Genomic DNA, 13,239 nt, shown 5'->3' with positions numbered 1-13,239 from the left:
CTGTATCTAACCAAAGGATAGGTAACAATGCACTTGCATGGCCACCCACACGAGTGAAAAGGCCTCAAACTTGCACATGAAAGAAGATGGGATTAAAACTCTGAAAAAGCAGTAGCCATATAATTAACCAACAAGGTTCTCGGTCTCCTTTTCTTCTCCACAGTGGCTAGGAAAGCAGTTTATGGAAGGACAGTTTCCTTTTTGCTTAGCAAATAGCCAGAATTCTGTCTGTTGAATGGAAGGAATGTCTTCCCTTCCTGTCAGAGATCTAGAAAGTTCCAACCTGTGCACACTGCTGTTCTTAACACCCTGCAGCTCTGCCCAGGATTGGGTGGCTTAAAGGCCAGGATCCCATCCTCAGGAGGCAGCTAAGCTGAGCTGAGGGATGATGGAGTAGCAATATTGGTTCTGTGGTAAATGGTGTAAATAGTTGCAAACCTGTCAAGAGGGGTCCATACCTGTGTGGTACCCAAGCAGAAGGCTCCAGGTGCCTTGGAGAGTTGTTGGCTGTCACCACCACCAATATCAGGCTAAATGGACCAATGATGTGAATCTGTGTTATCTTCATACAGTCCTGAATTTATCACCTACCCACACGACATGGACCATGAAAAACACTTAGTTCTTTTCTTGGTACTCAAGTCTCACCATTTCTTTTATTTTATTTTTTAAAAGGGCACATACATAATTGACTATTAACACATTTGTTACCTTTTCCATGTTAAAAAGGTGTTTTAAAAACATGAAACCTTATCACACAAGACAAGAAAGGTGTACCCGCACTGAGCTCCGATATGATTTTTAGAATCATAGAATCATAGAGTCGGAAGAGACCACAAGGGCCATCCAGTCCAACCCCCTGCCAAGCAGGAAACACCATCAAAGCATTCCTGACAGATGGCTGTCAAGCCTCTGCTTAAAGACCTCCAAAGAAGGAGACTCCACCACACTCCTTGGCAGCAAATTCCACTGCCGAACAGCTCTTACTGTCAGGAAGTTCTTCCTAATGTTTAGGTGGAATTTTCTTTCTTGTAGTTTGAATCCGTTGCTCCGTGTCCGCTTCTCTGGAGCAGCAGAAAGCAACCTTTCTCCCTCCTTTATATGACATCCTTTTATATATTTGAACATGGTTATCATATCACCCCTTAACCTTCTCTTCTCCAGGCTAAACATACCCAGCTCCCTAAGCCATTCCTCATAAGGCATCGTTTCCAGGCCTTTGACCATTTTGGTTGCCCTCTTCTGGACACGTTCCAGCTTATCAGTATCCTTCTTGAACTGTGGTGCCCAGAACTGGACACAGTACTCCAGGTGAGGTCTGACCAGAGCAGAATACAGTGATACTATTACTTCCCTTGATCTAGATGCTATATTCCTATTGATGCAGCCCAGAATTGCATTGGCTTTTTTAGCTGCTGCATCACACTGCTGACTCATGTCAAGTTTGTGGTCAACCAAAACTCCTAGATCCTTTTCACATGTACTGCTCTCAAGCCAGGTGTCTCCCATCCTGTATTTGTGCCTTTCATTTTTTTTGCCCAAGTGTAGTACTTTACATTTCTCCTTGTTAAAATTCATCTTGTTTGCTTTGGCCCAGTTGTCTAATCTGTTAAGGTCATTCTGAAGTGTGATCCTGTCCTCTGGGGTGTTAGCCATCCCTCCCAATTTGGTGTCATCTGCAAACTTGCTCAGGATTCCCTCAAGCCCATCATCCAAGTCATTGATAAAGATGTTGAACAAGACTGGGCCCAAGACAGAACCCTGTGGCACCCCACTAGTCACTACTCTCCAGGATGAGGAGGAGCCATTTTAGACTGGGTCTCAGAGGAAATACACTATTGAACCAAAAAATGTCCTTTGTGTCTGCTTCCCTACCCTTGTGCAGCTTAAATGGGTATTGCAAAAGCAAACCAATTACAGTTTATAAATGTTTCTATTCATACACACTGTAAACATCTTATAATTATGTCCAATTAGTCAGACTTGCAACACATTAACCCTGCTATATTCGTTATTCCTTACTCCCAGCTGCAACCACAGTGTGGCAGTATTTTAATGCCAATGAAAGTGATAATCCAAAATAGATTAATTCAGATGATGGTCTTTGGTGTATTCTCGAGGAAATCAAAATTAAAGTGAAAGAACTTTGGTGTTTGCTTACTTAGTTTCAGAGTTTTGGGTCCTAGATTGTTGTGCTCATGTGCTTTCTGGTCACTGGATGCGGTTTTAAACATCATTATAAATTAACTAACTTGAATAGCTGTTATTTCCTCTCAATACTTTCTTCCTTCCCAGCACTGCAACGGGCAATGCAATTCCTCTCCCCCCCCCCAAAAAAAACATCTTTATTGTGTGTTTTTTACAACAGAAATGCTTTCTTATGAAGTTTCAATTTCTTATGAAGTTTCAATTTCTTTGATGTACTAATGTTTCTAAAATATAAAAAAATGTTCTTTATCATTTAACTTATTGATGTTCTAATTACCTCTGACTTACTTCCCCTTCTTAGCTGGTTCTTTTTGAGTTCTTGGTTGAATGCATCTCATTGTGAATCTAGACTGTTGGTAACCGGCTTATATGCTACTTTTCCATGTTTCTCATTACAAGAGTTTTGTGCAATCAAATCTCTCGCTGCTGTGGTGGCGTACATAAATAATTTCTTTAGATCTCTTGGGATCTCCCTCCCAATAATCCCTAAAAGAAATGCCTCAGGTTTGGGGGGGGGAATGATATTTTAAACATCTTTTTCAACTCATTATATATTGAGTCCCAAAATTCCTTCATTCTTTTACAGGTCCACCAGACATGATACATTGATCCCTCCTTACATTTCCAGCAACGATCTGAATTATTTTTGTACATTATCACTAATTTCCTCGGTGTTCTATATCAGCGATAGAAGACCTTCATGGAGTTTTCCTTAATAGAATAACAAGCTGTAAACTTAAGATGTTCCCTCCAGTTTTTGCCAATCTGAGAGTTGTATGTTATGACCTAGATCTCTTGCCCACTTTACAATGTCAGATTTTACCTCCTCATGTTTCACCGACCATTCTAATAAGATTTTATACATTTTGGACAGTGTTTTATCGTCATTGTCCCTTTCAAACCTTGAAAGTTCTTTGTTAAAGCTCCCTTTTTATCTTGTTTGAATAGGTCATATATTTGGTGGTACTGTAACCAATTAGTCACTCTACTTTTTATTACTTCAAAATTATTGAGTTTTAATTGGTTACCTTCTTCACAGATAATTTCTTTATATGTAACCCAATCATTCATCATGTTAACCTTTTTTTTCTGTCATGGCTCCCGTCAGCGACAACCATCAGGGTGTCTTTCCCCCCCAGGATACCCTTGTTTTTTAACCAGACTGCGTATAGGGACCTTATTATTATATGATTCATAAAATCTCTGTGGACTCTTGCCTTGTCATAACATAAGTAAACATGCCAACCAAAACGATTGTTAAAGCCCTCTAGGTCTAGTATGTCAGCATTTTTCAATACTAGCCATTCCTTAATCCAAGATAGGCATGCAGCTTCATAATATAACTCTAAATTTGGCAGGGCAAAACCTCTTTATCTGCTATCTGTCAATAATTTATAACTTATTCTCGACCTCTTGCCCTGCCAAATAAATCTTGTTATATCTTTCTGCCCAGTCTTAAAATGTTTTACACTGACCACTACTGGGATGGCTTGAAACAGAAAAAGCATTTTAGGCAACACATTAATTTTTATTTTGGAGAGCCTACACCGGAATGATAATTCTAACCTGTCCCATATTTCCAAGCTTCTTTTTATCTCCTTCCAAACTGGTATATAGTTTTCTTTATATATATATAGGTTTATGTTCTTTGCCGATATCCAGATTCCTATATATTTGATTCTTTTACAAATTGTCAGTCCTGTAAGTTGTTGTAGTTCTCTTCTATCCTCCTCTCATATTCTTTACTAACATTTTTTATTTTTCTTTATTGAGTTTGAAGCCTGCAACTAACCCAAATTCTGTAATCTTCTCTATTGCTATTGGTACGCTTTCTTTTGGGTTTTCTGTTGTTATAGTCAGGTCATTGTCAAAGGCTTTTATGTAGTTTAAAGGTCTTACTTCTGACAACTATAACCCTTAGGTTCTTTTCTTTTCTGATGTTAGTATTCAGAATACACCAAAATAAGTAACAGTGGGGATAAATGACACACCTATCTTGTACCTCTCTTAATATTACAGTTTTCCGTTATATTTGTTATTTATAACTAGTTTAGCTCTTTGTTATGAATATATTGCATTTATACCTCTATAGAAATTCTCTCCCTATAATCTCCATTCCCACCCCCCATAAACCTCCAGGAGACGTTGTCAAATGCCCTTTTATTTAAAATATATGCCTGAACAACAATGCCGCCTGTTTTTCATTTCTAACTTCTAGATACTCTAGAGCAGTGGTATCCAAACTTTTTTCAAAGAGGTCCAGATTTGATGAAGTGAACATGCGTGAGGGCCGACCATTTTGCCTGACGTTCTTTGAACCATTCAAATTAAATGCAAATTAAATTAAATGCAAATTAGCTATTTTATGCAAAGTTTATTGCAAGTGGCATACTTTTCATCTCATCACATGGATGACAAATCTAAACAGGTGTTAAATCACTCTGCCTTTTATATCTGAAGGCTAGATGGGGAAAAATCCAGGAAGCTGAAATATATGCCAGGAACATTGTAAAGTACATTACATATAATTGGTAATAAAGGTTGTCTGTCAACTTTTAAGTTCAAAAAATATGAACAGGAACATAACACTAAGTTGGCACAAACCTCTTGATGAGAGTAGTAAACAAACCAGAAAAAAATGTTAAAGGAGGTGTGTGTGTGTGTGTGTGTGTGTGTGTCCCTTTTTCTTCCCTCTCTCCTTCAATCCTTTTCATTGGTTGTTGAATTTTCATCATACTAATTGGGGCATTCAGTTGGGTTGTCTCTTCTTTTGTAATCTTCCATAATTTATTCTGGTTCAAAAACTCATCTATTCTTTCTCGTTTTTCTTGGCCTTCTTTATATAACTCTCTATAATCTAAGAAACTATTACTTATCTTTTTTGGTTCCTCAATTGTTTTACCATCCACAATCAATTTGTTTATCAGCTTTTTACTTTGTTTCTTCCTTAATTGCCAAGCCAACAGCTTTCCAGGTTTATTTGCCAATTCAGTTATTTTGTTTTAACATTTTTATCTTTGATTCTATTTCTTGATTCAAAATCATTGATAGTTGTACTTGCAGCATTTTAATGTTTTGATTTAGCTTCTCATTTTTTGGATTCTTTTTCATTCTTTTTAATCTGCTCTAATATTTCCATTGTTTCTTTTTCTTTCAGTTTTCTCTGGATCCCGTTCTGCTGCATGAAGAAACCTCTCATTACCACTTTTCCTGCCTCCCATAGAACTTGATGTCAGTTCCCTCATTATTTCTTGGATGTTTAAATCTCCAAGCATCCAAGTTGAAGGGGACAACTCCATTAAAATCTCATAAAAGGATTATTTTTTCCTAGCATTTTTTCTTCTGGTCTTCTTCCTCTTCCTGGTTATTCTCTCTAGTTTCCTCCAGTTCCTCATCTCCCCAGTCAACTGCCCTTTTTTAAATTCCTAAATTCTTTCTGTAACTTCTCACAAATCTTCCTGCTTCTTCCACTGACTTGAGTCTCCATCTTTTCCCTTTATACGTGAAAGGGATTCCCTCTGGGAACTCCCACCTATATGGGATGCTTTTCTTTTTGAATGGGTCTATCAGAAATTTAGGGATGCGGGTGGCACTGTGGTTTAAATCACTGTGCTGCATGGGCTTGCCGATCGGGAGCTCCTGTTGTTCGGTCCCAGCTCCTGCCAACCTAACAGTTCGAAAGCACACAGTGGAAGTAGATAAATAGGTATCGCTGCAGCAGGAAGGTAAACGGCGTTTCCATGTGTTGCTCTGCTTCAGCAGAAGCGGCTTAGTCATGCTGGCCACATGACCCGGAAAAACTGTCTGCAGAAGCGGACAAACGCTGGCTTCCTTGGCCTGTAGAGCGAGATGAGCGCTGCAACCCCAGAGTCATTCACGAATGGACTTAACTGTCAGGGGTATAATTCTGTCTTTTCTTTAGCAACCTACTTGGGACCTCTCTTAAGATAATTGTATTTTTCTCCTCCATACGGAGTCTTTTTTAAAAGTTTGTTTGTAATATTCTATCTCTATATAATAATAATAATTTATTATTCATACCCTGCCCATCTTTGAGAGCTACAGAGTTAAAACACACTAAACAATCACCTGGCCATTTGTTTGCTTTTGCCTCTAAATTTTTTATCAATCATACAAACTATATCTTCTTCCTCAAGCTCTAATCACTTTGTCAATTCTCTTATCAATTTCTCCATTATGTGCTCATTCTGCTCCACTGAAATCCCTCTAAAACATAAGGTCATCTGTTTTTGCTGGAATTTCAGGATTGCTACAGAATCTAGAATTGCTTCCTGTATCTCTCTTTGTTCCCCACTTTCTAGCTTAATGTTTTCTTGCTGCTTCCTTAATTCCTTACAATGATTTTGTGTTTTTTAAACCCCTTCCTCAAGCTTCAATGGTTTTTTTAGAGATCCTGTACTGCTTTCCCAAGTTCCTGGTTCTTGACTGTCAGTTCCTTAATTTGTCCAGTTAGTGCAACAATTAAGCTAGAGTTTTGATATATTGTTTTCTCCATCTCATCTAGTTTGGTCCCTATCATTTTAGTATTTTCGTTCATATCTTTTTTCAGGCCCAGTATCATATCTCTGATGTGTATTCCTAGATCTCCCTCCACTACTGATTGCTTTCTTCCTAAATTTGCTCCTGCCATTGATGATGTTTTAAGTGTTTGCTGCTTCTTAGTAGTCATCCCTAGTTGTGTGTTGCTTTCAATTACTCTCAGTTGTGACAGATGCACCCTTTTCTCAAACTTTCTCAATCTCTCTCAAACCTCCCAGGTCTTTTAATACTTTGTTCCTCTCCCTCCCTCCCCTTTAGGCCCGTCCTATTTCCTGTTCAACTTCCCCAGTTACTGTGGGATTCTGCGATGTATACTCTGCTGAATCATGCACCATCCACTTCCATATCTCAGAGACTGCAGAGTACTCCTCCTATTACTTTCCTCCCCAAATTTGTAACCTGAGAGCATACCATGCAGTACACAATATACAAAATATACAAAGTCAACACACCATGTAAGTCCAAAGAGTCCGTTTTTAGTCTACCTTAAATTCTTCTCGCCATCTTCTATCTTCTTCAACCCCTTCTAGAGACTAGTTCAAATATCTGCACTTCTTTTCTCCCTTCAAACCCCTCCTCTCCCAATCGCTGCTTCTCAAGTCCGCTCCCAAACCATTTTTCTCCTTCTGTCCTTGTTGTCCGTTGCCCTCTTGTCATTCTATTCTCTCCCTTCCCCTACTGTCGCTTTCTCAATATTTCTTTGCTCAGATATTTCTCCACATGCTTGCAAGTAAAGATACAAACATGGAAGCTGGATTATAATGTCCACAAAATTTAGGAAATTCTATTCCTTACAGCTACGGTGAAGGAGAACTATAATTTCCCATGCTATTTTAGTATACCCATCCACCACTCAAACTTCTTTATATTTCTTACCTGTTTGATTAACTCCAGAGAAAAATAACAGCTGGACACATTTCGAGTGAGCTGAAAGCAATTGGAAAGTGAGGTCATTGCTGACAATGTGTATACACTCAGCCCACCTTGTGGTAAATAAGTTTTGTATGTTTTTGTGTTTGACCAGAGGAGACAGAAGGTAAAAGATTGGTATGACCACATTGTCACACATGTAGGTTTTTTAAAAATTAATTGCTTACATCTGCTGTAGAGACTTTGTTTAAATAAAAAGTCCACTTTTTAAATAAAATAAGCCCACACCTATTATGCCGGCGTATAAGGCGACTGGGTGTATAAGACGACCCCCTAATTTTCATATTTAAAATATAGAGTTTGGGATATATTCACCATATAGCCCTTTTTTGGCGGGGAGGGGAGGGGAGGCGGTCTTCTCCAGCACTTAAGTCTGCAGCTAGGGAAATGGTGGGGTTTTTTTTTAAGTTATTGAGAGGGGAAAAGAAGCCATAGAGAGGAGAGAGGAGAGCGGAGAGAGAGAAAAGAGAAAGAGAGAGAGAGAGAGAGAGAGACGGACGGACGGAGAGATCCCTTCGCTATGTGCTGACAAAGAGAGAGGGGGGAGCAGCCCTCTCCCGAGCGCGCTTCTTCGTGTTCATACGGTCGCGGCATACAGTGGGGATGCGGCCGTGGCCGTTTTTGAGCTCTCCCCACCGTATGCAGCGACCGCAGATTCTTGTACCCGGCGTATAAGACGGCCCCCCAACTTTTGAAAAGATTTTCCTGGGTTCAAAAGCCTTCTTATACACCAGAATATACGGTATGTACACCATGTTTCAATTTTACTGTAATTTTAAAAAGAATTGTAAACCACACTGTTGAAAGGTGGGATATAAACCAATTAATATAAATAAATAAAGCCTCTTTTCAAAACACCAAGTCTTTTTAAAAAATATGTCTCTAATCTAAGCAGGATAATCACTCCTCCTATTAAAAAACAGCTTACCAGTTTGGAAGTGAAACAGCCCCATTACCAAAAATAAGGTTGTAGTTTTTATCTACTTATGGGATGAAATATTATCACTTAAATTCCTGTGACTGTCCAGGACTGAATGGTGGCAGTTGAGCCTATAGAGATAAGAATAATAACGTCCTGGTTCCTAGCACTGAGCAATGGCTGTGTTCAAGCTCCATGGTCCTAAGGCAAACTCTCAATACCAGTTGCTGAGATTCACTGGGGGTGGGGGGAGGGGAGGTCCTTCTCGGAGGCTTCCCACTGCCATCTGGTTGGCTGCTGTGAGAACAGGAAGTTGGGCCACTGGCTTGATGCAACAGGGTTCGTCTCGAATATTTTCCTTCCTTAGGGCAGAAGTGAGAATTGCCCATAGAAGGAGAAATTTGGTACTGCTGTAATTGAGAAGAAGCATGTCTGTCCAGAAAGAGCAAATGGTGGAAGTTGGGATTTTTCAATATGAAAAATGATTTTTGCTTTGGTTTTTTTGAACACTGAAAAATTCAATTTGGCTGCATGGAAGCCAATGAAACACATGTTTCTGCATTCAGCATTCAACACATGTTGAATGTGCCTCTGTCTCTGGCACTCAGAGGACTCTGCCCAGGCCTGGCCCTCCTCTGTTCCCCAAGTGCTTTTCATTTGGCTAGAATGTTCCCCTGAACCTGGATAATGCTTCTTTATCTGGATGCAGGATGGAGGGGGGTGGGTGAGTGGACTGCAGAGTCTAGCTTATGTACCAAGTTGCATTTACATGGGTTGCTCAATCTACATTTTCCTCCAGCTACACCCACTGCTGGCCTGTGGTCCTCCAAAGGTTGCTCTATTGCAATAAGGCATCACGATGAGGGCTGGCAGAGAGCACCAGACGTGGGCCTTCGAGGGGAACTTTTAGGAGGAGGAGAAAGAAAAAATGGGGGAGGAGAAGGTCTCCTTTTACAAACCTTGAATAGCACTGCAAGATCCCTCTTTCAGGTTGGGGAACACACTGCAACTCTTTGGGGTGTCCCCCCACTTACTATGATGTATGTGACTCAACTCTTAAATGATGTAGATAAATACTATACTCATGTGGAATCCTACAGTTAAGGGGGATCGACTCACCAGACTTAAGATTCCTTGGAATGCAGAATCTGTCACACATTATTTTTTCCAAAGAATAAAAATAATACCCCTTCTAATGGGAAGCTGCTTCATTTTTTTAAAAAATTGCATCACTTGTGAAATAAAATCAACACCAGATAGGAGAACAGAAGCCTCTCTTTTAATTCTAGAGAAAAATCAGGATAAATTAGACTCTGATCAAACAAGACACAGGGAACCCGGAAAAGCAACTTCCAGAAAACTTGGAGAAAGTAGTACTGATATGAGACTATACAAATATTCAGTAATGTATAGTATATTTCAGTATATTTCATGTGAATTTATTTCACACCCGTTATCTTTCCTCTTTAGGGCACCCCCCTCCCCACAAAAAGTGGAGAAAATGGGAGCTGAAAGAAGTCTGAACAAGTTGGTTATGGCATTCAACATTTCTGCAGCCAGAATGTGACTTCCAAGGGTAAATTTTGCTTCCCTCTATTTTGCATACTGGCCTCTTATTGCAGGGAATTACTTCACACCATGATCAAGTCCCGCAAAGTATTTGGCTCTGAAGACACCGTCTACAAATCTACCCCTTTACCTAGTCACATATTCTGACACCCTTTTTCTGGAAATGCTAAAACAGAAGGGAAAAAAAGGTTTGGATCCACACCATCCCTTATTAATCATAACCAATGCCTATGTCACATAGTCTCAGGGGCGAAATTATACCTGTAGGTTTACAATCTGAGGTAGACATGATAAACAGGGGAAAGTAAAGAGAGGAATGGGTAAGGAAAATTAAGAACAAGGTACCAAGGAAAGGGAAAAATCAGAAAAAGATAAAAGGTAAATTTTAAGCAGTTTAAAATGTTGTATAGAGGTGAAGCAATAATGTGAGTATCAAAGGGGACAGAATTCTTCTAGAAAGAAGGTGCCAGTGACAGGAAAAGGAGAGGCATGGAAAGGAACTGGAAGAAAATGCCATGTAAGAAGATGACTAGAACCAATGGAATCAAGAGAGCAGGAAGGAATGGTGAGACAGGACACCAGCGAGAAGATTTAAAAGTTAGACCAATGAGCTTGCAGTGAATATGGAAAAAATGAAGAGAGCTCACAAAAGGGCAATTGGTAAATCAATCTCATTGTAAACATTAATGCTTAAGAACACAGTTATTTCTTATCTTAAGCAGAAACTGTGAAAAATCTGGAGCCACTCAACTGAGTCACCCCCAGTTACCACCACACAAAAGCCCACGGCATGTAGACAATGTTTCCATGCTTAGCTCCACCTTCTGGCCAGGGCTGATGGGGTTCCGGTCCAAAACATCTAGAGGGCACCGGGGGGGGGGAGTTCCTTCTGTTTTATAAAGGCTGGGCACCTACTTCAGAATCAAAATGCCCAAGGCCCCTCTGTGACATCAACCAAGTCATAGCAGTTTATCCGATGGCAACCAGAGGGATGAGATCTACATACCTGGTCACTGCGACAAATCTCATCAAGACGGAGACAAAAGACATGACAGCTAGAAAGGTTGGATGATGCTCCTCATGGTCCATTATAGTGATACTAGCTAAGCAAGGACCTAATTCAACTAGTTGGACTCGGGAGCGGGCAGAATCCTATGTGCAATATCTATTTTGTCTGCTATCTTGAAACCCTGATAAGGCAAAGGAGGGATAAACCCCCCCCCCCCAGCTTCTATTGCTGCAAGAAGCATTTTTCTTATGGTTATACCCCCTCAAAGACATAGAAGAAAAATGTTGAACTCCTTTAAAGAATAAATGCAAAAGTGTTTTTGTTTTTTAAACCTTAGGCTTATTTTTACTCATGACAATATTTGTTAAAAATATTACATCTGCCTTTGAGAAGAGAGAGTATCATATTTTTATAATGTGGAAAAATAAACTCTACAGACATCCGAAATTGGCACACAGGTGCTTTAAAATAACATCCTCTGGCAGGATTATTCCAAAGGGGTGCTTTGCTCCCACCCTGTTTACCCAATTATTCTTTAAACACACTGGACTGCATGAATGGGTATAAAACGAGAATACCTAAAAACAGTAAAATGTTTATTTTCTTAGAAAAAAAGAGGGATTCAAACTGATTGTGGCCACAACTTCCATCTGTGGTCAGCAAAGCCAATACTGCAAGCTTATTCCTCGATTGAAATACCTAGTTAAAGGAACTTTTTTAAAAATACAGATTTCTGCTCCTGCATCACCATATCCAGTATTTGTGTGACAACATGCTTTTCAATTGATAACTTCTTCCTAGCAGAGAAACGAGGACGGTCCTGGCAAAGCATCCCACCTCCAAAGCTCTAAATTGTCCATATTAATAAGAACTCTGCAATCCCGGGGGGGGGGGGGGGTTGACAAACAGAGTGAATTTGAAGGTTCAGCTGCTCAGTTATGGTAGGTGTTGTATAATACTACTTCAGCCAATAGAAAAGAGGCCAACAGCCCAAGTGAAATCTACAGTGTCACTCAAGATTTTATGCTGAAATATTTGCTGTGTTCCTGGACACAGATAAGTGTCTGTGCAACATGTTTCACCCAGGATCAGCCAAGGCTGCTCTTCTTTCCACACAAGCTGCTCTTCTTTCCTTCCGTAACGTTCATTGTATGGTCATTAAGAAACACTGCAACTGAATGGAGCATACAACGTGGAAATGATCTTTAGTTATGTAGTGCTGTTCACTTGAGAAGACTTCCAAAAAGGATCTTGACCGTAATCTATTTACACAGTAGTATTCCTGTTTTGATCAGCAGAAATGGCACTATGTGATATCCTCCTCTTCTGAACAGTAATCACGACCCTTCAAAGGGAAAAACAGAGAGAGAGATGTATATACACATTTAACACAGGAAAAACAGAACTAGCTACGTTGATTCCGGCTTTGTGGCAGCTACAGTACAGTGAATCCTTCTGTGTTTGGTCCTATAGTGTTTTCAGTAGGAAACCTCTTTATCATGTGTGGTCAGGGCAGAGGCATTACTGGATGTCACAAGGGAACCATAATAAAATATCAAATGTACTGCCCTCCTATTGTTCTGTGAGCATCCAACAGGACCAGCAAGACCACCTTAGTGCCAACCCAGGCTTGAACCCAGAATGAAACAGATCTAAATAATGGGTGTCACCCAAGATTGCCCAGAGTTGCAGATGAATCACTAGTTCAACTCCTGGAGGGGGTGTGTGTTTGCAACCAGCTAATGATTTGCACAATCTTGGGGGTCCAGAAGAGCCTTCCTTAGGAATGTAATAATTACTACTTCCCTGAGCCACTTCCTCTAGGAAGTAGGAAGAGGCAACAGACAGGTCCCATAGATGGCAGAACCTACAAGAGGAAGAGAAACCTGCTTCCCATCTTCTTCAGCAACCCTGGCACCAGGGGACTTTTGCGCCTCTGGCAATTATTATTCCTTGGTTTGGAATTTAGCTGAAGCACTTGCTCTACTTTTTAAGCATCTTGTCAAGCTTTCTGATTACTTTGCGTAGGCAGCAGTAGCAGCAC

General features: G+C 40.1%; 1 protein-coding gene across 2 annotated transcripts in view; it reads right to left on the bottom strand.

The window, feature by feature from the left end:
- Positions 1–11,511: 11,511 nt before the first annotated feature.
- C7H1orf21 (chromosome 7 C1orf21 homolog) overlaps positions 11,512–13,239 on the bottom strand; it is a 130,980-nt gene continuing 129,252 nt past the window's right edge. For both annotated transcript variants that reach the window (XM_035102089.3, XM_088673602.1), the window contains one exon: positions 11,512–12,540. In XM_035102089.3, coding sequence (XP_034957980.1) covers positions 12,502–12,540 — 39 coding nt within the window. In that variant the 3' untranslated portion in view covers positions 11,512–12,501. The remainder of the gene's footprint in view (positions 12,541–13,239) is intronic.

The sequence above is a fragment of the Zootoca vivipara genome, chromosome 7, assembly GCF_965207765.1.
Source record: "Zootoca vivipara chromosome 7, rZooViv2.hap1.1, whole genome shotgun sequence".
NCBI classification, from domain to species: Eukaryota; Metazoa; Chordata; class Lepidosauria; order Squamata; family Lacertidae; genus Zootoca; species Zootoca vivipara.
The sequence above is the reverse complement of the archived record's forward strand: the minus strand, read 5'-3'. Positions and strand labels throughout refer to the sequence as shown.